Source organism: Fundulus heteroclitus, chromosome 11 (genome assembly GCF_011125445.2).
Source record: "Fundulus heteroclitus isolate FHET01 chromosome 11, MU-UCD_Fhet_4.1, whole genome shotgun sequence".
Taxonomy (NCBI): domain Eukaryota; kingdom Metazoa; phylum Chordata; class Actinopteri; order Cyprinodontiformes; family Fundulidae; genus Fundulus; species Fundulus heteroclitus.
In genome coordinates, this window is record NC_046371.1 from 28,040,090 (window position 1) to 28,062,785 (window position 22,696).

The following is a 22,696-nucleotide window of genomic DNA, read 5'->3' on the forward strand; positions in this document are numbered from 1 at the left end:
CCCTCCCTCTCGTGAGGCTTGGAGTGTGCGGTCTCCTGGCAGACTCGGGTCTTAACCTACCTTTTAGGTGTGACTGGACCGCTCCAGCGTCTGAGGGAAGATCAGGAGGTTAACCGGGCCCAGAGAAGGAGGTAATGGGTTTGAACCTCTGGCAGACTCGGTGTGCTGTAGTGGGGGCGATCTCTCAGGGCTGAGCTCTAGCACTTCCATTAGGGCTCTGATAGGGTCTCAGAACGGCCTCCATTGCTGCTTCAACCTACTATTTATAGGAGTGGACGCTGATGAAAGCAGGGCCTGAGACGGTGAAGTATTTGCTGTGTGGCTTATTCTTTCTATGGAATCATCATATTTTCGAGTAGCTCTTGAGAAACGGTGATAAAAGTTCAGAAAAGTTTTCGAGAGGTTAGGTGTATCTATTACTATTATATTGCACATGTACTGTGCTGTTTTACTGCTGGAAACATCTTTGGTGGTTTTTCCTTCGTCATGCGTTACGCAGTTTTTTTTCCGTCTTTGTTAATAGAGCAAATCTTGTAAATAATACTTTAACACTGTGGACATCATTTCATAATTTTATTCCTGTTTTCTGTCCCCAGTGCTTCAAAATCTCTCTGATCTGTTGGCGAATAACCCATTGTGTGCAGAAGTACAGTCCACAGTATTGCTTCGCTTATCCCTGAGCTCTCGCTCTCCATCATTTCGGTGCCAACCTCCATCCCTGATTTTTCCCGCCTGCCTCTCATTTTCCGTCCCATTCCATAATTTTTTATTCTCCATCTTCCAGTGTAAATCCATGACCTCTGGCCTGTCACCATGGCGTACAGATCACGCTTTTCCTTCTGGGAGCAAAAGGTGTTTCTCATCTGCCTCACGTTGTTTTGTTAGCTTTATAAAAAAATGGGAATTCTGGCGTGTAGAGTTTTGGTTTGCATAGTTTGATCATTTTGTTATGTTTTGGCTGTTTTTTTTTTTTTTTTTCTTATCTAGGCTAAAGTTGAGAACAAACCAGAAGTAAGTTCTCTCTCAGCTGCATGTGGTGTGGACAGTTATTCACATTATGCACAGTTTTGTTGTGTGTTTGATGTAAATTTGGTGTACACTTGGAGAGATTTTGAGAATTTTAGTTTTCAATATTGATTTTGAACGCAGCTTTTAAAAAAATAACACGTTTGTTAACCAAACTGATAATAGCATGGTTTTAACGTTTGGACTTTTAAAGTAGTAATTTAAATGAGCTAACAGGAAAAGGGGGGGGATTTAAAACCTAATGGCTAATGGCACGTGTTTGAGTAAAGACTTACTTTAGTCAAACTGGTCCACTAAAGGATTTTATAATTAGTAGAGATGAACTGATCAAATATTTTTTTGTCATATTTTTACTCTTATTTTGTAAAGTCCTTACTGTCTTGTACTGCATTTTAACCAATTTGGATTTCTCAGCTCAAACCTTTATAGAGCAGTCTCTTCTCAGCATCAATAAATATAGGCAAATTAAGTAAATCCCTCCAGGTTATGGGACATGAGTAACAGAGACATCCCAAACAAAACAGTCCTAGCATACATTCTCAACTTCTTTACAAGAGAGACTGTAGCCCATCCTTTGTTTCTTTTCATATTTTGTATTTAATATTTAAAAAAGGGGGAAAACTGCTTTACTGTTATATATGGTAAATAATTAATTCATTTATTATATTTAAGTATTATATTGAAGCAGACTTTGTTATATCTGATCACTAGGGAAGAGCAGTCCATGATACACAGCTCTGCAGCTGAATTGGGTTTTAATATGTCTAACTAAATCCAAAACGATTAGAGATAACAATTTGAATTCTTTATCATTTTATATCAGTGAGTAGGATGACATTACCAACCATTCCCTGTGTGAACTTCTTTTAGACAGACATTTCCAGCAGCCTGCCAACTCTTCTTATCCAGCGCGTCCCGTGGAAGGCAGAACTTGACTTCTCTTGTGATAAAACTGAACAACTGTTGCAATTTGCTCAGCTTCCTGTTACCCGCTGACGTATTACTCCACGCTGTAGCCGCTTGAACGAACAGCCGACAAGCCTCCACAAAAACAGTTTCGCATTTCGTAGCTTTGTACTCTTTTTTTTTTTTTTTTGCGCTTCTTCTGATTTGATTTTCACCGATACTGAAGCCGGTCGAGTCTTCTTCACTCTGCAAGAACCTCCGCACCGGAGCACGTTGTCAGCGTGGCCTAGCGCTGTTCAAATATCTGTTCGCTAGTCAGAAAAAGATTTAATCTTTAGTTTCTGACCAGCCGCTCACCGTGTAGGGTCAGTCAAGTGCAAAATCTCCCAACAAACCAATTTATTAATGCATCTATTGCATACTAAGCTCGGAATCATTAACTTTCCACACTAATATCTAACACTTTTCTTTAATGTCTGTTATGCAGAAGAATTACAGCTCCATATGCATGTGCATACAATTTAAACTTTCCCATTAAGTTTCAGATTTGAAATGGTCGGGCTGTGCTGCGTTACAAACATGATTACTTAACTGCAGGTTCAAGATATCAACATGAAATTTCAGTTTAGAAAAAAAATCCTTAACACTTTGTCAACCCAGAACCCACAGTCAAAGGGAACTTTTTCCCCCCCTGTGTGTGCCAGAGATATAATAATCTAAACCACCTTGCTTTGTTTGTGTCCAGCCTGATAGTAGTCAGCCACAGGCAGTCGCTAATTCTGGCCCAGACACAACCAGTGGCCCACAACCGACCGCGTCGTCAGCTGAGGGGTCCAAAAGTAACGCTGCCATGGGGCCGGACACTCCTGAGCAGGAGGAGAGCACTGGCGGCAAAAAGGTGGTGCGAGTGGTGAGGAGGGTTGTCCGGCGGGTGGTTCCTGCCGGTACAGAGGAGCAGAGCCAGCCCGCGTCTTCTACGTCCGCCCCGGACGCAGGTCCGGCAAAACCCAAAGCCGCCGGGGAGGACAAGGATGACATATCTGTGGGACTGACCAGTTTGATGGGCAGAGTCCGAACCAAGGAGCACCGACTCCGCGGCCGCACTCAAGATCGCATGGGAGGACACAACGGAGGAAGCGAAGCAGCAAGAGGAGGAGGCCAAAGGAAAGGCGGAGAAAGAAGAGAGAAAATCAGCTGTGGAGCAACAAGAGGAGGTCTCATCTGTTGAGGCGACTGCCGCTGTAAACCCCGTGCCACCAAAGGGACTCCCCCTCAGCCCTCCGCCGGGTTTTATACCCCCTCCCAAACCAAATCCTTTGGCACCACCTGCTGGTTTCATCCCTGCACCCAAACAGAACCCGTTAAGTCCCCCACTCGGTTTTCTCCCGGCCAAAATGACCAGCCCAGCGCCTACCAAACAAAATCTGCTGGCCAGACCGCCGGGATTCATTCCTGTCCCAAAGACGGATCCACTGGCTCCACCTGCAGGCTTCATCCCAAAGCCTCGCCTGTTTGCTGTGAAGAAACCAGAGGTACTGAGTTTTCCTCTTCCCCTCTGTGTGGAGCATGCCTTATAATAATGACAACACTGAAGGAAATCCTCACACACATGCGGCGTCCTCTAACTTCAACTTGAAATTTAAATTAGATGTGTAGTTTTTTTTTTTTTTTTTGTGCCTGCATAATCTGTGTTGGTAACAGAATGACTTGATAGATTTCCTCTAAAGGACAAGTTCGTCTTTACTTTAGACTAAAACGTGATGTAACAAAGCCACCCTGAAGTAATGTCACCAGAGGGCATGCATGAGCTCATGATCGGGCTTCATCAGTGTGTTCTCATCGCCTGCACTCTGGCTGTCTGGCCAGTTCAAACTGTCTGTGAGCACTGAGCTGTGACTCATTATCATCACTTTCTGCCAGAGCAGACGGAAGGCTTTCCTCTGTCTGCCATAGACGGGTAAGTAAAGCCTTTAGAGGTCTTTTGAGGCACATTTTTAAAGAATCAAGATATTCTCCAAAAACTTAAATGATGTCCTTGTAGAATAACAAGTTGCCCTCGGCACTTTAATGCTTATGGTGACTTTAGAGAACCAATGGCATCCATTGTTTTAGTTAATGATCACAACAGCATCTTGTAGGGCTGAACGATTTTGAAAAATATTTGTGATTTTTTTTGTTTTTAATCTTAATATTGCGATTTAATGCAATTTTTCCCCCCCAGTTTAATTTATCATGTCTTTTTAAACGTATACAAACAACAAATCAATTTGTTTCCTCGCCTTGCGGATTAGTTGCTAAAAGACCCACAGCGTCTAAATGATTGTATTCTGCCTACAATATATTTCAACCAAAATTGCAATTTTGACTTTTCTCTGCATTAACCACATGCAACAAAAATGGCCTCTAAGTAAAGATGTTTGTAAACAAGGACTATTTAAAACAAGAACTTTTAATGTTTCAATTATTCAGAATATTATTCAAGAGAACAGCTTTTAATTGATTTGGACATCAATCCTTGTTGAACATAAAGTGCAACCAACAAGCAAGTCTATGTATTAAACTGATTGACCAGTGCTTAATGCTATGTATGATTATATAAACTCTAAAACAAGTAATAAAGTTAGATTATCTCACTGCTGCAACTGTCTTCCCATCCATTTGGAGGCAAACCCTAGACATTAAACATTTTAATGACACCTAAAGTACGTGTCTAATTCCCTAATTGTTACATAGCCAAAAATTGCAGACCTCTGCGATTTGGAAATTGCGTTTTTTTAATTATATTATATATAATTAAAAAAACGCAATATTATATTGAAAATGTGATTAATTGTGCAGCCCTAGCATCTTGTCAGATTTTCTAATAAATGGGAGGGAGGGGGAGGGGGGGTACAATGGGACTACAGGTCACAGAGGTAGGGCTTAGAGTTTAGATATTCATGTTTTTTTTTTCTTTTTGTTAAGACACTACAGTAACTCTAGGGAGAGATATGCAGCTTTTTCATATTTAACAATCATCTAGAGCAGAGATAGTCCCTGAAGTGCATCATTTATTTACTATAGATATGTAGGGTTATCTTTAGAGTGCAGTAGGCTCTTCATTAGGTGTGACACCTTGTTAGAGTTCTCTGATTGCTTGGAGCTGACTTTTAACTGGACAGACTGAATAATGGCAGTGTAGAAGGTGACCAGCAGCACCTGTGAGAAGGTTTTGCTTCTTGACTTGCCACAGGAAGACCTGTCTCTGCTGGCCGCCTTCTGACCTTTGTCTGTCTGTGAGGACCATCTCGGGTCCAGAGGACGGGCGGTTCCTAGGAACCAGACGTGATGCACTGTAGACAGTGTTGCTGAGGATGGCTAGGGGAGACGGTGTTCTCCTGAGGTCCACCGTTATTTCTACTCTCTTGAGCGGGTTAAACTCCAGGCGGTTCTGACCGCAACCAGTGGACCAGCCCAAACTGGGTGGCAGCACTCTAAGAAACTTATTGTGACTCTTGGAGGTGATACTGCTCTCCACACTGCATCTAGCTGCTGATTTGGCCTAAACGAAAAGGACCTCACCAAGCAACAGAAACAAATAATCTATACCCTTTACAACTATAAACATTGTGCCATATACAGGCTCTTGGACATAGAAATTAGAAGGAGAGCAGGGCTCCATGCTGATGGAGTTGAGTTCCCTGCTGGGCAGGAATGCGCAGACCTCCAAATTGTGCCTGAGCTTGACTGTACTGTTTTCTGAGAGACTTAAAGTATCTTTTGGTTTTCCAGGTGGCAAGGTAAATGGAATATATACACCATAATGACAAAACTCTGTTCTGGTAACTTTCATGTCAGCTTAGAATCCAACACTTAGGCAATGCAGACCGCTTCTACAAACATTTGCGAAATAGTGAGTCACTCTCAGAAGCTCAGTGAATTCCTGCATGATACTGTAACAGGATGCCAACTGTTCAAGTCCAGTCATGAAATTTCCTTCGTATAAAATATTCCACTGCCCATTGGTAGTAGTGTTTTAACAAAGTGGAAGCAATTGAGATCAACAGCATCTCAGCCATGCATCGGTAGACTCCGTGAGATCAAAGAGCGGATGCTGAGGTGCGTGGTGCGAAGTCACTAGACAGAGTCAGCGTTTGGCGGTTGCCAGGGGAACAGCCGAGCGTAAAGTTTGGTGCAGAGAGGATCATGGTGTGGTTTAGTAAGTCGGTTCCAGTGAAAGGAACTGATTTTGGACAATTTTATGCTGCCAACTTTGTGGGAACAGTTTGGGGATAGCCCCTTCCTGTTTCAACATGACCATTGGCACAAAGCAGGGCCTGTAAAGACAGGGACGAGCCAGTGCAAAATGGAAAAATCTAACTATTCTGCACAGAATCTTGACCCAATGATGATCTTGCTAATGTCCTTCTCGAAGAACGCCCACGATTTCCGTAAACTGACAAGTTTTGTATGTAGGCAGAAACGCGGGAAAAAAAGCAAATATGTTTGCCGATGTAGTGCAGTACAGCGTGCAAGATGAAAGCCCAACATCGTTATTGGTGCTGAAGGGGAGGAAAAAGCATGAGTAATAGCTCAGAAGATGTATGATATCATTTTTCATAGTCACTGCTTGACTCATACAAAACAACTTCAGGCTTCGCATTTAAGCGAGGCTTTCCAAATCTTCTGATCCAGTAAGTATGTACACTTTATTTATTTCAGCCCAGTTAAAAATATCAGAAAGTGCTTCAAAGTAGAGTATAATATACATAAAGCAGAGATGTCACTTTTAGTGTGAGGGAGGCCTTAGAATCAGGGATGTTGTGTAAAATGTACATTTATACTTTAGGTTTATATTAAATTATGTTGTTTCGCTGCTTAATCTCCATAAAACTCAATAATACAGTTGTGTGCTACACCTGAATACAGGCCTGGTGCGAATTAGTACTGTCATTGGTAGGCCTGTATCAAATAATGTAATATTATATCATATTAAGAGAAATGGTGATTTTTGTGCATAATCCTCTCCTTTCAGCTACATCAAAACCTCTTTGAACCGAGAAATTCCTTATTTCCTACAAAGAGTAGACTAAGTGCATAGCCTAGTTTACATTTTTTAATGGGTTCCTATCGCTGAATCCTGTGTGACCTGAAACACTTGCGTACGAGGTTGACTCAGATTTGAAGGCTCTGCTTACAGTAGACATTTTTTATTTGACTTACTGCATTTTTTTTTAATTATAACTTATTACTTTTATCCTCCATAAAAGTTTGGTAAATTCTTAAACCAGAAGCGGGCTCATTACAGGCGCATAAACGGGGAAAAACACAAATGCTTTAATTATCGCAGCCCTCGTTCCCCTTTGAGACTCCTTAATTCCAATAGACTCTGCTCGCATTCCTCGGGAAGGACAACCTGCTCGTTCAGCTAAGGCTTGCTTTAAATTTTTTTTTTTATATCACCCTCAAGAAATTAGCAGCAAATTGTTGTTGATACAAAACAGATAAAAGCTGTGAACCGTTTTATTCGTTAACTGCGCCGCCTAATGAACCAATTTTCTTTAAGAGCCGTTTTCCCCGTTTTCATTTCCTGATTGAATCAACTGGAACACCAAATTACGCGGGAGCAGTAGTTGCTGGCAGCTGATTGAGACTAAAGGTTAAAACAGAACGCTCCACCCTAAAACAGCATTGTCATCCACACTGCCATCTCCTCATCTTAGTACCGTTTCTCTTTGTTCCCATGTTTTTTTTTTGTTTGTTTGTGAATATTGGCATGAATAATATTAGGTAAAGGAGACGACTTGCTCCCCCGCGGTGCCCAATGGTAAACCGTCCCCTGCTGCACAGGAGAACTCTTCTGCAAAGGTACACATAACAGTGTGTGCTTTTAACATTTAGAAGTACAGCAAATGTTTTACTTCATGAAATTCTTCCCGCCGCCTTTGGTTATCAGTTTCTTTTGGTCCATTAACCTTGTCTTCCGGCTGTGGTTTTGCAACTGTTGCTCTTGCTTGTAGGCTCCTGAGCTGAGTCCGTCTGAGGAGGACTACAAGCGCGTCAGGAAGATCTTCACGCTAGATGGCAATAGTGTAACTTACATTTGCCTTGTGCCGTGTGCCGTTTTTTTTCTTCGGCATGCTCAACCAGGCCTTTTGCGGCTGCTAGCTTTTGTCTCAGCTGCTTGCTTATCCAGACTGAAGGAAATGTTCCTGCAAACTTTCAGGTTCTGTAGTGGCCTGCTCAAAGCAGTTACCCTGCCAAAGTAGATTCCTGCATTGCCTGGCCTTTTAGCGACAAACCTGAGATCCTGACACCAAAAATCTGATTCTAGAATCGTTACCAAGTTTGGAACCACACATTTACGGTTAGATGTTTGCATACACACATCACAAGCAGGGATATCTGATACATTTTGGTCTTTTTAACTATTTATTTGAGCTATACTGTTTCCATGGTCCGTCAATAATTCAGTGAATATAAATATAATTTTTGTCGCTCTTTTCCTAAGTGTCAAAATTATAAGTACGGGGTCATGTATACACAAAAATCAATAATAATATTTAATTAGACTTTCCTTTGCAAGTTGCATAGAAACACACACACAGTGTCTTTGACAAAACAGTTTTAAACCCATAAACTGATTTCTTAATTTTGTTTAGACTTTGAAGTCCTGCTGCTTGCTGCTCGCACAAACCATACACCATGCCTGCGTCACTCAGCCGAACCTGCAGCGCCGGCCTTATACAAGTCAGCTGATGCCTCTGTTATGCCATAGGCCTGACAGAGGAAGGCTGACTTCTACCTTTTTTGGTATTCATCAATACGTTTTTGGCATAGTTTTAGTTGGGAATTGAACCACCTTTCTCATCAGAGATGTTATGCGAGTCATTTATTTTGGTTTATTTCCTGAAGCCGCAGCGACTGTCAGACGTGGTGCTGAAGGCTGGGTATGGTACCTGCCTGCCCGAATTCCGATGCTTTCAAAGGACGAGTCTGTGGCACAGAACCGAGGAATTTAAATGAACATTACCAGGTCTAATTAGAGGATTGCTCAAATATCGAGCTGGAATTGAAGCAAAATTCCAAAGGATTGCAGAAAATAGTTTTATTTTTTTCATTTTCTTTTTGATCCACTGTATATAGGAAGGTACACTGTATATAACTGATGTACCTTTTCCTACTTTTGGCACCTTCTCATGACTATTGACTGACTATTGAGCTAATGTGACAAGTGAATTTCTCCAATGTGAGATCAATAAAGACTATCTTATCTTAAGTAGATTAAAGTCTGTGCACACAATGCGTTTTAAAAATGATAGATGTGTCATCAACCAACTATAGAAAATAAACTGCACAAATGCATCATTAAATTTATATCATTTATGCCCATGATGAGTGTGTCAAACGTCTGACTAGAACTATGAATGCTGTCCAGATTCTACACAATGACACCACATGTTCGTTTTTAGAAAAAAGACCAACTCAGATCTTGTTATAATAACCTTTGGATCACTATTTGTAGTTCATTTTTTTGCTCTATCCATTTTTGCCAGAGGTATTTTGCTATGCATTGCAGTGAAGTAACTAGACTATGGTAATTTAACATTTTGGGCTCCGCTAGATGTCTAAAGTGCAAAGAGACTTTTCTGCTCATCTCTTCAACTTGCTCCGATGTCCTGCTGTCTAATCTGTCTTTTGCTTTTTGTTGTGGGCCGCTGGATCCTGCCCTGCTCCTGTGTTGTCTGCCGTCTGCATGGCTAGAGGCCCAGAGGCCACAGAGTTTCTCAGGTACAGCTGCTTTAACCGTGTTCTCAGTGCACTCCTTTGGCCGTTTGAGTGCTGGAGTTCAAGCATGTTGTCCTCAGCTGACCTCTGTGTGGCCTTCCTTGCCTGCCTGCTCTTCTTTGACCTGTCGCTGTTTACTGGGTTCATGCTGAGGCCTGAAATGTAGCATAAACCGATGGGGTGGGGGGTGGGGGGTGTTAATATTCTTGACCAGGCTTAAGACCGAGTCAAGAAGGTAACATTTAACCATGCCGCACTGGGGTTACTAATTCAGGACTAAGTTTATACTGTACTCGTGTGTAAATGGTAAAGCCTTAATTAATCAGACCGGTGGCGGAGATAAGGGTTATTTCCATAATTTATCTAGTAATTTTTAAAATGGATGAAGTTGGGACTGTCAGGATTTGTTCACTAATTATAAGTTTTATGTTTACATCGTAGCAAATAAAATCACCGATTTAGTTTCAATTAAAAGCTAAGCTTTCCATAACATACCGACATAGTTTTTAAAGTGATTTTAATTTAGATTTATTTTTTTTTTTTTAAAGCTAAGCAAAGAATGTAACATTGATTCACCTTCAAATTTGCATTTTTAAGGCAAATACCTGCAAAACTCAAGTTATGCAAACATGCAAATAAGTGAGCGCCCGCAGACCTCAATGAGCAGCTGCACCTGGCTGATTTATAGAAGGTATGGCGTCGAGAGCTGTCAGTTAAAGCAACAGACGAGGTTACAGGAGTCCTACAACACATGAATTATACATGGTGTGTGGCAAAAGATGTTTGCTGTTGCGAGGAAACCCTCCTCTCCAGTTGGACGCAGTGGCAAACAACGTCAGAATGTTTCAGATGGAAGTCACACTAGTAGATGTTACATTTTCAGTAAACTAAACTAAAAGTTTAGAAAAAATCTAATATAGAAAAATAAAACATCAAACAATGTTGGTAGGAGAAGGAAGTGCAAGGAACCGGTTAAAGGAAATATAATTTATAAATAAGAAAAGAGACTGTAAATCAACATTCACTTTTATTACTGTAATGTTTTTTTACGATAACACACTTTGGTATTGAACATACTGCCATAAATCTTCTGGAAACACAACTTTAAACTCCAATTAATGCTCAGTAAATCGTCCGGACTGCAAAAGAAAAAATATTCTGGTGGAGTATATTCAGAATACTGTTTCCTATCTGTAGCCGTGACCGCTAAGGTGGTACACCAAACTGTTTTAAATCAGACGTGTTGTTGATCTCTAATGTCGACAAAATAAAACAGTTTGTTTTGCCAGGCTTTTCTATATGTCTGTTTTGTCTTTGTGCATGACTGGGCTTGTGCAGAAATCGCAATAATAGAACAGGTTTATTAGCAGGGATAGATGAGCGAGTTGTGACTGACTTTTTTTTTTTATGTTCTTCAGTTTTTGTAAAGATTTCCCTGATTGCACCTGTTTCATATTTTTTTTTCTTTAAGAACTATAATTACCTGTGTTCCAAATATTTTGTTCTACCCCCTCCAGCTGTGAGTTATGAATTATGTATTTCAGAAGCACAAGCCAGGTCCCACCGTGTGCAGGAGAGCAGTTCCTCTAAAACAGGCTTTTACTTATTAAAAGCCAAGACAAAATCATTTAGAGCAGACATTGCAGCATCTTACATTAGCTGCTTGCAGTTACGTCCGAGTTTTCCCAAAGGTTTTCATCATCTGCAGGTCTAGAATATCCCATAACCAACAGTGGTTGAAAGGTAAAAAGAACAAAACAGCAACCCAGGAGCCTTCCTGATGTCTATCAAACTCGTCTCTTGATCCATTTGAAGTCTGGCCGCTTCTGTAGAACCTTGACAAAGCAAGTACAAACTGACGTGTCGTTTAAGGTTCCTTCTCGTGCCTCATTTGTGTGTGTGTGTGTGTGTGTGTGTGTGTCACCAGCCGATAATAACATCAAGGGCTCTGTATTACACCCGGAGTGGCATCTAAAACTCATCCCTCTGTTGCAGACACATTTGCTTGATGGCGTAAAGCACGACTTTGTACTTGAACACCATTCACAGGAATTGCCTGATTGCCACTAATCCTAGAAGAATTTCCCCCCCCCCTTCTCTGTTGCATTTTCCTGCTATTTTTGGTCTTAAAGGTGTTTTTTTGTGTCTATTTTTATTAATTACAATAATCCACTATTACGTTTTTTTCCACAGTTGTGCACTTGGCTTCATTTTTTTCCATTTATTTCACAATTCCAATTAAATGTGACATTTTACCTGCCGCTTATGATCCTTCCCTTCTCCAGTCCAAGCTTGTCGAGGACCCGGTGGCCATCCTTCAGGCAGCACACTTGGCTGCAACCCAGGTCTGACTGTAGCTAAAGCTGGTTGCAGTGCTGATTGCATGCCCTTTTCACAGTGGTTTCTCACATACGGTTTTAGTTTGTGGCAAACTAGACAAACTGTTTGCAGTAGGTTGTAAAAGCAGTCTCACCACCTAGAAACACGGGAGTTTTCCTAAAGCGCTCACTGGCCTGGTTCCTCTTTTCCCGGACATAGAACTCATTAGTTGATATTCCCATGAAATGTATGGCTGGCTGCTTTTTGGGTCTACGGTTCACACGAGTTTGCAGTAAAAACACAAACAGCTGGAACTTCCTTGTTCAGCATCCTGAATAGTGTAAATAAATCTGATTGGCCAGCTTCATTCTCCTGAGCAGGCACTCCGCACTTCACAGCGTGAGCACTATTCAAATGTAAGAAGATATTTTTGAAGGCCCAAAAAACAGGACAGCTTTGACAGCAGGATGAGGCAATACTGCCTTTCGTTGCAAGACAACTATGGTCAAAAACATGTTTTTTGTGTCCTAATTTGACCAGATTCTTGCAAACATAGTCAATATATCTGAAGAAAAATGCAATAAAAAGACTTAAAGTATTTATTTTTTCATGGGGATTTCAACTATGTGCCATACCAACCTCTAGGTGGTAGAAAAGCCAAAATATTTTGTCTTCACCATGTTTATTTCACTAAATCCCCCGTCTGTGCTGTAGTTTTCTGTGCCTTTTTCCCCCCGGACACCTGACCTGCTTTAGGTTCAGTAGTTCACTGGGGTCTGTTCCTTTTAGTCCGTCAAACGGATTTTGTTTCTGTGTGTGATGTGAAGGAGAAAAAAACAAAAAAAAAAACAAACGTGGCTTGCATTTTGCCTGCGACGTCCTCAGAGTTAAGATGTAAAATTTATCCTGACTGGGTTGAGTGAACACATAGTAAAACCTTGAAAGCTTTAAAGTTGTATTAAAAGGTAAGTCATGAAAACAGAAGTAATTTTGTAGAAAGGCTACTGGGTAATGGATGTCGATTCAACTTGTGAAACATTAACACAGACCATTGCACTCTAAATCACACATTTGATGTAACTAGAAGAAGCCGCCTACCCCACAAAATATATTAATTAGAGATGGCCCAGTTGGAAATCTGTGGCCAATTTCCTGTTTCTGAGGTATAAAAATAAGAATATAGACAATAAACGTTCCAAATTTTTATCTAGCCTTCCTGCCTTGGCCAGTGATGAAATATTTATATTAGGGGAAGAGATGACATCACTCTGTGTGAGGTTGCAGGAGCTGAAAGCATTATTATATTTATTTATATTTAATTATTATTTTACCATCATTTTAAAAAAAAAAAGGGGAAAAAAATCCCAGAGTTGACATTTCATGCTCTCTTGAGTAATTTCTAATTACAATTAGCACACTAAGCGCAGCTAGTGTTATTAAAACAACCTTTCTGTGTTTTCACCAGTGAATCTTGACCTTTTACCTTAACTGAGATTTCCAAAAGGCCGCCAGCACTTCATATTACACGCACATTACTGGTAAAGTGAGGACTTTGATATAAAGTGGGGACCTTTTCTTGGTCCTCACTTTTTTTCTGGGCTGGGGGTTAGGGTTAGGACTAAGGTGTTAGTTTAGGTATATACTTGTAAAGGTTAGGGTGGGGGCTAGGGGTTAGGCTTTAGAAAGAGTTGAAAATAAATGGAAGTCAAGGCAAGGTCCTTACTTTGTATTTAAAACACAGACATGTGTGTGTGTGTTTAACTACCTGTACTTGGAAGCTGAGTGAGAATTTTTGTGTGTGCTAATGTTACTAGTAAACTGAGGACCTTTGTTTACTGGGGGTGGGGGGTGGGGGGTGGGGGTGGTTGTAGGGGTGGGTTTTAGGGCTAAGGTGTCAATTAGGTTTAAGTTTGGGTTAGATGTATACTGGTAAGGGTGAGGTTAGGGTAAGGCCATAGAAAGTGTTGAAAATCAATGGAAGTCAAGGAGCGGCCCTCACTTTGTAAGGGGTTAGGGTAATCTGGAAACATTTTATTTATTCATAAGTATTTATTATGCAGTAATTAGTGGTGAGTAAGAGACTAAACCGACCGGTTTCTTGCCAAAGAGTGAGCCTGATCTGTTCAGCTATATAGAGTTGCTTGTATTAAACATTCCAGACTGAGTTACTACCTTGTAAAAAACAACCCAGTCAGTTTTGTCTCTAACTCGCCCTTAATTAATGCTGATTAACCACTAATGAAAGTGTTTACAGTGTAATTAATAACATATCTATAAACTATTAGCCATGTAGCCTTATTGTAAAGGGGAACCAGTCATTTGGTTGATGGTTGAACCAGGGCACCGTCTAAAACGTACAAACGTTGGATCTTGAGGAGTGGAGTCGGTCCGCCCAGGGTTATAGTTTTGCTGCTGAAAATCCCAGCTTTTGATGTTTGCAGTGGAAGCCCCTCTAAAACACTTAGCTGCTGAACGAGACCTCGGCTGACACGGCTGGGATGAGTTGCCACTCGGCGTCAGCGGGGCCCGCTTTTGATGCAGCCCTCACAGAAAATGGCCAGACAAGCTGAAAGTTTCATACACAAAAAAAAAAAAAAAAAAAAAGCCTTTTTGTATTTTATAGTCGAAATGCACCTTTTGCTGTAATACCTTCAGCCTTTCTGTTTCTGCCTCCAGCAGCCTAAATGAACAACGGACATGCTCTTACATCTCAAAGAATCTAGTAACCTTTTAAATAGCTTCTGAAATTTCCTCCCTTACCATGATTCTGTTTAAAAAAAAAAAATCCTTTACTGGCAATGAAAATGGCTAACTGTGACCTGCTAACTTCCTGGTGATGCGTTCACTGGTTGGATCAGAACCCTTTTTTCAGACTCCGACCTGTCAGCTACCAGTCAGCACCAAATAAAGAAGAAAACTGGCCGATTCTAGTCACCAGCAGCTACTGTATCTTGGTGCATCTCTATTAATCTGTTCTTGTTGTAAAGATCTGCCGTTCTGGATCTTATTGGTATTAGAAAGCAGGCAGTTCTATTTGAAATGGCTTCTTCACACAGTTAACAACATCCCACACACAAGAGGTTTTCTTGTAACTTAGAAAATATAAAAACATGTAATTACATTTTAAAAAAAATATATATTTAGACATTTCTAATGCTTCGATATCCTTTTTTAAAGACGCGTCTCCTTCTGGTTGTTGTTCTGCTTTTACAGGTGAAGACAGAGGAGCAGATAAAAGCAGAAAAGGCCTGGTACGAAACAGACAAAGTATGGCTCGTCCACAAAGACGGATTTTCCCTGGGTGCGTATGACTTTTTTTTTTTTTCAATCTGCGTTTGTTGTGACGGATAGGCATGTTAAACTCCCTCGCCTGCCAGTGCCGGGCGTGTGGTGACATTTGATTGCAAAAAGTACAGATGTGGGTGTTTTTTTTGAAGCACATAAAATGCTTTTAGAAGCATTGCTGTTAATTAGACCGCTCTTGTTTACCCTCCGACTAAATGCATTTGGACGCGGAGTTTTCAAAATGACGCGCTTGTTATTCCGCACCGAGCCTCATGCATTATTAAAATGTACACGACTTCCTTAAGTTGTCTGGCATGTGAGAGAAGGTCCGGATCAGATGTCACAATGAATTTCACACTTTTGCGGCGATGCAGCCACTCTCCTGAAGACGGAGGCAGGCAGCCTGCCGGAGGGGAAGGTGAAAATCCGCCTGGAGAGTGACGGATCTTTATTGGACGTGGATGAAGATGATGTAGAGAAGGTACTTAATCATCGCGTCGACTCTGAACCTCATCCGTAATCGAAAGGGGGGAATGTGTGTGTGTGACCGCCTCTGGCTTTGAACTCCAGGCAAACCCGCCGTTGTTCGACAGAGTGGAGGACTTGGCCTCGCTGCAGTATCTGAACGAGTCAAGCGTGATGCACTCGCTGCGGCAGCGCTACGGCAGCAACCTCGTGCACGCCCACGCCGGGCCAAACATGGTGGTCATCAACCCAATCAGCGCCCCCTCTATGTATTCTGAGAAGGTAGGCAGCGGCGTGTAAGGATGCGTGTGCTCTGAATCAGCTTGAACCGGGCGCACCGAGAGTTAAATGTATTCTAGGATGTCGGCTAATGTGGAAATCATTCCTGACCTGTTTCGGGTTCTGGTCTCCAATGCTGTCCAGGTCATGCAGATGTTTAAGGGCTGCAGAAAAGAGGACACTGCTCCTCACATTTACAGCATAGCACAGGCTGCTTACAGGAGCCTCCTTACTACGCGTCAGGATCAGTCCATCGTCTTGCTTGGCAAGAGTGGAAGTGGCAAGACCACCAACTGTCAGCACGTCATCCAGTACCTGGTGACCGTCGCTGGAAGCACCAACAAGTCGTTCTCCAGTAAGTTGGACAAGGATGTGCTCCAAATCTGACGCAATCCAATTATGCTTCAGCTGTCGATTATTTGTTATTGAGCTCTTTCCAATTACCAGCACTTCACTTTGGTGCATTGCAGCGGAGAAATGGCAGGCGGTCTATTCCGTTTTGGAGGCTTTTGGGAACGCGTCGACCTCCCTTAATGGGAATGCAAGTCGCTTCTCCCACATCGTCTCCCTGGATTTCGACCAGGCAGGCCTGGTGACATCAGCCTCCATCCAGGTACACATAACCACATCTGCAGCAACCGCACTGGCCGTCAAACACTAAAAGAAAAAGCAGATCACATGTTCTTTGATATTTTTCTGTCCTGTTTTTTTTTTTTTTTTTTTTCATTTTAGCCATTTCCTTGGTTGTTTTCTTTTTCACCAATTGCAGAACCAGTGCATGAAATCCCAATATTTCAGTGTCATAGAAGATTTTCACCAAACTATAATAGCTTCTACAATGATGATTACTGTGTGTGTAAAACATTTGAAATCATTTTGTCAACCTGTTTTCATTGTGACTTCACAGACGATGCTTTTAGAGAAAATGAGGGTGGCGAGGAGACCAGAGGGGGAGTCCACTTTTAACGTGTTTTACTACCTGATGGCTGGAGTAGATGCTGCTCTCAGGTCAGAATTAATTCTGTTTATCCAATTAAAACAACAAGAGAGCTCTGTTTTATTTTAGATTTGGGACACGTGCAACGTACCTTACAAAAGTATTTATACCTACGGCTGGACGATAATTCAATAACGATATATTATCGATCGATAGACGTATATTGATGATAGAAAAAAGGGTCGATAAAAAGTTCAACAGAATAAAAGTTTTCCTTCCTTTTTCATTCTAGCCATGTAGGTTAATATTAAAGTCATTACATCCTCCCAACCAATCACAAACGCAGACCCAGCAACGCTCCGTCACCGAGCTCCGCCCCGTTCAAAGACTTTTTTTTTAAAAAACTTGCAGTTTTGGATGAATAAAGGGCTAAGTTTGAATTCAGTGTTTGTAAGTACTGTATCTAAAAATAGGTCGTTAGGCAACAGCATGTAACGGCCAGGGCTGCACATAAAATACATGTTTTGAATTTGTTAATAATTAATAAGCCATCTTTATACCTATTGAACTTTCCCACATTTTGATATTAATTAAAACCACAAATAAATGTTTTTGATAATTATTTTGTGAATAACACAAAGCAGTAAATAAAATGTTTTTTTTTAAACTATGATACAATGATTTAATCTCAGTTTAAATATCCCAGTTCATTAGAAGTACCGTAGGTTTGTATGAGCACATACATTAATTATTAGCATTTGGAAGACTATGCTAGACTGGTCAGGGATAAAGCTGCGGAGTTTAAAGCAGGGTTAGGTTATAAAACAATTTCTCCTAGCTTTGAACACCTCACAGAGCGCTATTCAAAAAAAAAAATCGTCTAAAAATTAAAAGACAATGGCATAACTGAAAACTTACTAACCCATTCCGCCTTACATGCAAAACACTATATGAAGTGGAAAACAAAAAATGTTTATGACCCCAAATCTGCCAAAAAAAAAAACATAATAGTGGCAGCATCGTGCTGGGAAACAGGGAAACTGGTCAGAGTTGACAGGAAGCTGAACAAAGCTAAATACAGAATCTGAAAAAAGAAAAAAAAAACATTTGAAAATTTAAATTTAAAATCTAATGTGGCCAAGGCAAAGTCCAGCCATGAATCCAGTTGAGAATCTGTGGCAAGACATGGCTATTGCTGGATATTGTTCACAGATGTCATCCATCCAAAATGACTATTCTTGAGGCAATACGCAGAGGAGAATGGGCAAATATCTCAGGCTCTAGATCTGTAAAGCTGGTAGAGACGTACATCAAATGACCTGCTGCTAGGATTGCAGCAAACTGTATTGACCAAAGGGCGTTCAATATAAATGCACATCAAACTTCTTTGAGTCTTTCAAATAAATTTGGAAAACCAAGCATCATTTTCCTTCCACTTGAAAAAAAATATGCTCTGTGATTGTCTGTCACAGACAAGCCATCCCCACCCTACCGCCCCCAAAAACAATACGCCGAAAGTTGTTCGGACTGTGACAAAACGTGAAACAGTTCAGAGGGTATGAATGCGATCGCTACGGTGTTTATCAGCGATATTATGTCAGCTGTCATTTCTTTATCTTTTTTCCCCCCCTATCAGAACCGAGCTGCACCTCAACCACTTTGCTGACAACAATACGTTTGGAATCATGCCACAGAGTAAGGTAAATGCTACCCCTTAAGCGGAGATTGGCCTTTAAAGATATTACTTTGACCTCTTCCCAAGCTGAAGTAATCTTTATAAAAATCTGTTAGCCAGAGGATAAGCAGCGGGCCTCTCAGCAGTTTTCCAAACTGCAAGCCGCCCTGAAGGTCCTTGGGATCAGTGCGGATGAGCAGCGGGCCCTCTGGCTGGTTCTTGGGGCCATCTATCATCTCGGAGCAGCTGGAGCTACCAAGAGTAAGATTTTTTTATATTATACATATATATAAGAAAAATATCTCCCCTTCGTTGTGGAATCATTTATTAGTCTTAACAATGGTCATCAGAGCAGAGTGCAAACCACTAAAAAAAAAACACCTTAGGTTTGTAAAACGACGACAGAAAATATACCACCATGACATTTTTATTTATTTTTTTCGGCAGCGTTTTAAAATGACGTGTCAATGCCCAGGCTGCGTTTGGAAACCATCACTTGTGTGATGCAAGAAAGATGTAACCGAGTTCCATGAATTATGCATTTGCACTTAGAAAGAGATGTTGCACGGTGCACAGATCATTACACCCAGCTGCACCAATCTGCAGCTCTAAATAAAAAAAAAATCCTATTGTTGGGGAAAATGTCTGCTTTACGACTAATACTACTTACTTTTACTTTTCTATGAAAGCAAAGGGAATTTCTGAAGATGCATACTTCTCGCATACTCACATTTGAAGCTTATGACTGCTGTGTAAATGTAATGTTGACTCTTTTTCAGCTATGTCTCAAGATCTGTTAGCTCTCTCGCTTTGTTCTCAGTGTGCATAGTGAGCACACTACAATTTGCAGCGGTGTATGGATTTGCAGGGGAACTATTCTAAACATTAGAACTCAAGAAAAAAATTTTCTATGTCATAAATATGTATTTCAGAAATACTGGAAATGCAAAAAAAAGGAGAAATCACAATATAAACCCACATTGTGCCTTGGAGAAGTTTTCATGCCGCTGAAACCTATTCAGATTTTTCTTACAGCGGCAAATTCCAATGTACGTCGTTTTGATTTTATGTGGTAAATTAACATATAGTGCTGCATAAATATACAATGGAAGGAAAATTATACACGATGGAAGTACTTTTTCTAGTAAAAAAAAAAATTTAAATGTCTGGGACGCAACAAAACGAAAACTTATTTTTCATATTTTTTTTTTGATATTTCAAGCCTCAGTATGAAATTACCATATGGTTGTCAAAAGTAATGGAATAAAATGAACATTTAAAAAAAGTCAAAATCTTAAGAATTTGATCTTACAGAATGTGCTTTTTATCTGATTTCCACTAAAATGCAGAGCTGTCAACGGCAGCATAACAACGACACAAGTCACAAAGAATGTACCATGCTGGCTTCACAGAGTGAAACATCTTGTGTTTTTTTTTTTTTAAAACCATTTGTTCACCCTTCATTACGTCTGCACAGTTTCTAATGCAGACTAGCTCGCCCAATTACCGTCAGTGATCCCCTCCAGCTGGCTACTAATCTTTCTGATGGCACTATAACACCATTAGGAATTCATTTCTAAACATTCCAGGCAACAGATATTGTCTGTGAATGCAGACTCTTAACTAATGTCGCTATGATCGGCATGACATTTAGAGTTGGGAAGGTTTTCCTCCTGTTCAGCAGCTGTTTACCTTAACAAGCCGTTCTATATGGGGATAATAATTAGATCTATAGGCGCAAGGCGGGCTGGGGTAACAGTTTGACGTTTTTGCGTGCAAGTGTTACATTTATTCAGAAGACTTTTCTGCAGGCCTAAAAACACATTTGTTGCTGTGGCTGATCTTTTTTTTTTTTTTTTTTTGTATTAGCTGCCTCTGGGTACCAAAACGTCTGAATTTTTTCAACAGTGGAATCTCACTGGCTAACACTAGAGGGCAGCAATGCTCTCTGTTAACCCAGCGCTAAGTCAAGGAGCTTTATGAAATGAACTCGCTTTCCTGTGTTTACTCTACTGTCAATCCATGTGTCTGACAAGCGCTGATTGAAAAAGGTTTTCCCCATAATCTCCCTTGTTGAAGTACACGTGTACACATGGATAAATTTGATCCTTTAAAAAAAAAAATAAAACCCTTCACTCCATACCCGTTTGACCTTGCAAAACAAGGCTACGATGACGAACCCTGCTTCGTCTTTTTGATGTTTTTAAATAACTCCCCGTTGTAGGCGCCTATCATTCAAAGCAAATATTTAAAAGTCTTTACTTGTCTCTACAAACGCTCGGCTTCCCATTAGGAGACGCATGCAAGCGCTCTGTCGCAGTGATGAAACCGATGCAGCCCACTGTTTTCTGTGTGTAATCCCCAAAGTTTTCCCCCCTCTCGAAGTCTTAGAAGATACAAGTTCATGGTGGATTATGGGTAAAGTTTGCGCTGCTGTCTGGATGTTATCATTATCTTACTAGATTAAAGAGACGCCCGTTTTCCCAAGTGAAGTCCCCTGTCAAGTAAATTAATTGTGTTCTTTACTGATTGCGTTAACTCCCCTGGTGGAGTTCTTTTTTTTTTTTTTGTAAACTTGTCGATCCAGACGGATATATCCTCTTTTCAAAGACATTTTATTTATTTATTTTTAACATACATTTCATATCAGCTCTGCTTACGGTATCTTGCCACACTATTTACTCACCCAGAATTTTTTTCAAGGTCAGTGATAAATGACGCATGGTTTTCAGTTTTTTTTTGGTTTTTAGTTTTTACAAATGAAAATCTGAAAAGTGTGGGTGGCATTGTTCATGTTTTCTGTGCCTGCTGCGTGGCTTGTGACAAAGTGAAAATGGACTTTCTATCAACAAAGGCTGCCTTCTCACCTCCCTCCACAAAAGTTGTTTCTAACCCGAGGTGTGAATCTCTGCAGCTCCTCCAGAGTGTTAACATAGGCTTTGTTGGCTGCTCTAATTAGCACCATACTAAAAGCACTATACTTTTAAGATTCTTTTAAAATAAAAAAAGATTAAATAGTTACTTGCTACGTTGTGTTGCTCTATTACAAAAAAATGCAAGTAATTTGTAGTTTATGATTTTAGTTTGACAAAATGTTGAAAGGCTAAAGGGGTATGAGCACTTCAGCGAGGCACTGTACACTGGTGGTCAGAAAAGCATAACCCTGCCCTCTAAAAGATGTTTTTGTCGCAAGTGTTGCCTGGAACTCTGTGGCAGAAGGTCTAATGGAGGTTTTTATGCACATGTCTCAGCTGGCAGGAAACAATTTGCACGTCACGAGTGGGCCCAGAAGGCAGCCTACCTGCTGGGCTGTACCCTGGAGGAGCTTTCCTCCTCCATCTTCAAGCATCAGGCCAAGGGCACCCTGCCCAGAGCCGGCACTATCCGCCAGGCTTCAGAAGAAAATGGCACAGCAGATGCAGGTACTCAGCAGAATACATTTTCCAGTATACTCTTTTTCATTCCCTCACGCCGCTCTCTTTCTCTTTGTCACTCTCAGTCTACATCCTCACACACACACACACACGCGCACTTACGCACTTACGCGCATACGTGTCTGCTCATCACCTTAGGGAAATTGCACGCATGGGAGAAAAGTAAAGCTTATCTTAGTAATGAATACGACACATTCGCGCTGGCTATTGACGGACGAGTGCACACACTATGTTGGGACAAGCAATTTTGGATCCCCTTTTCATTCTTCGCCCTTGAAATTATAATTGCGTCACATTGATTTTTGTCACGTGCAGGTGCTCTGACTTTCCATCAACAGGCTTTGAAGGGCACGAGGATACAGTTAAAAGTCCATCACAGCAGGGATTGACAGAAATGACCTCAGTCTCACCTTCCCTGTCCCTCCCCTCACACATAAACCTACTGTCCAGTTTGTGTGTGCGCGCGCTCGCTCACATGAAAACGTCCCCCCCTACTAAACAGAAAGTCACTATTCTGTTTGATAGCAGAATGAATTAAGTGAGCTTTACAGGTGGCCAGTGCCGCTAGGCACAAACACGAGTTAGCGCTGTTAGATGTGACCG

At 41.0% G+C, this 22,696-nt stretch overlaps 1 protein-coding gene across 1 annotated transcript in view; it reads left to right on the plus strand.

Annotated features, from left to right (window-relative positions):
• The window catches only part of LOC105927773 (unconventional myosin-XVIIIa), a 94,703-nt gene continuing 72,007 nt past the window's right edge, over nucleotides 1–22,696 (plus strand). Inside the window, 18 exon segments of the mRNA XM_036143332.1 lie at nucleotides 1–131; nucleotides 597–852; nucleotides 988–1,011; nucleotides 2,678–3,049; nucleotides 3,051–3,464; nucleotides 7,702–7,779; nucleotides 7,932–8,003; nucleotides 9,676–9,702; nucleotides 11,985–12,044; nucleotides 15,232–15,319; nucleotides 15,678–15,784; nucleotides 15,874–16,050; nucleotides 16,192–16,402; nucleotides 16,518–16,660; nucleotides 16,955–17,055; nucleotides 18,621–18,684; nucleotides 18,776–18,920; nucleotides 21,911–22,081. Coding sequence (XP_035999225.1) covers nucleotides 814–852; nucleotides 988–1,011; nucleotides 2,678–3,049; nucleotides 3,051–3,464; nucleotides 7,702–7,779; nucleotides 7,932–8,003; nucleotides 9,676–9,702; nucleotides 11,985–12,044; nucleotides 15,232–15,319; nucleotides 15,678–15,784; nucleotides 15,874–16,050; nucleotides 16,192–16,402; nucleotides 16,518–16,660; nucleotides 16,955–17,055; nucleotides 18,621–18,684; nucleotides 18,776–18,920; nucleotides 21,911–22,081 — 2,293 coding nt within the window. The 5' untranslated portion in view covers nucleotides 1–131; nucleotides 597–813.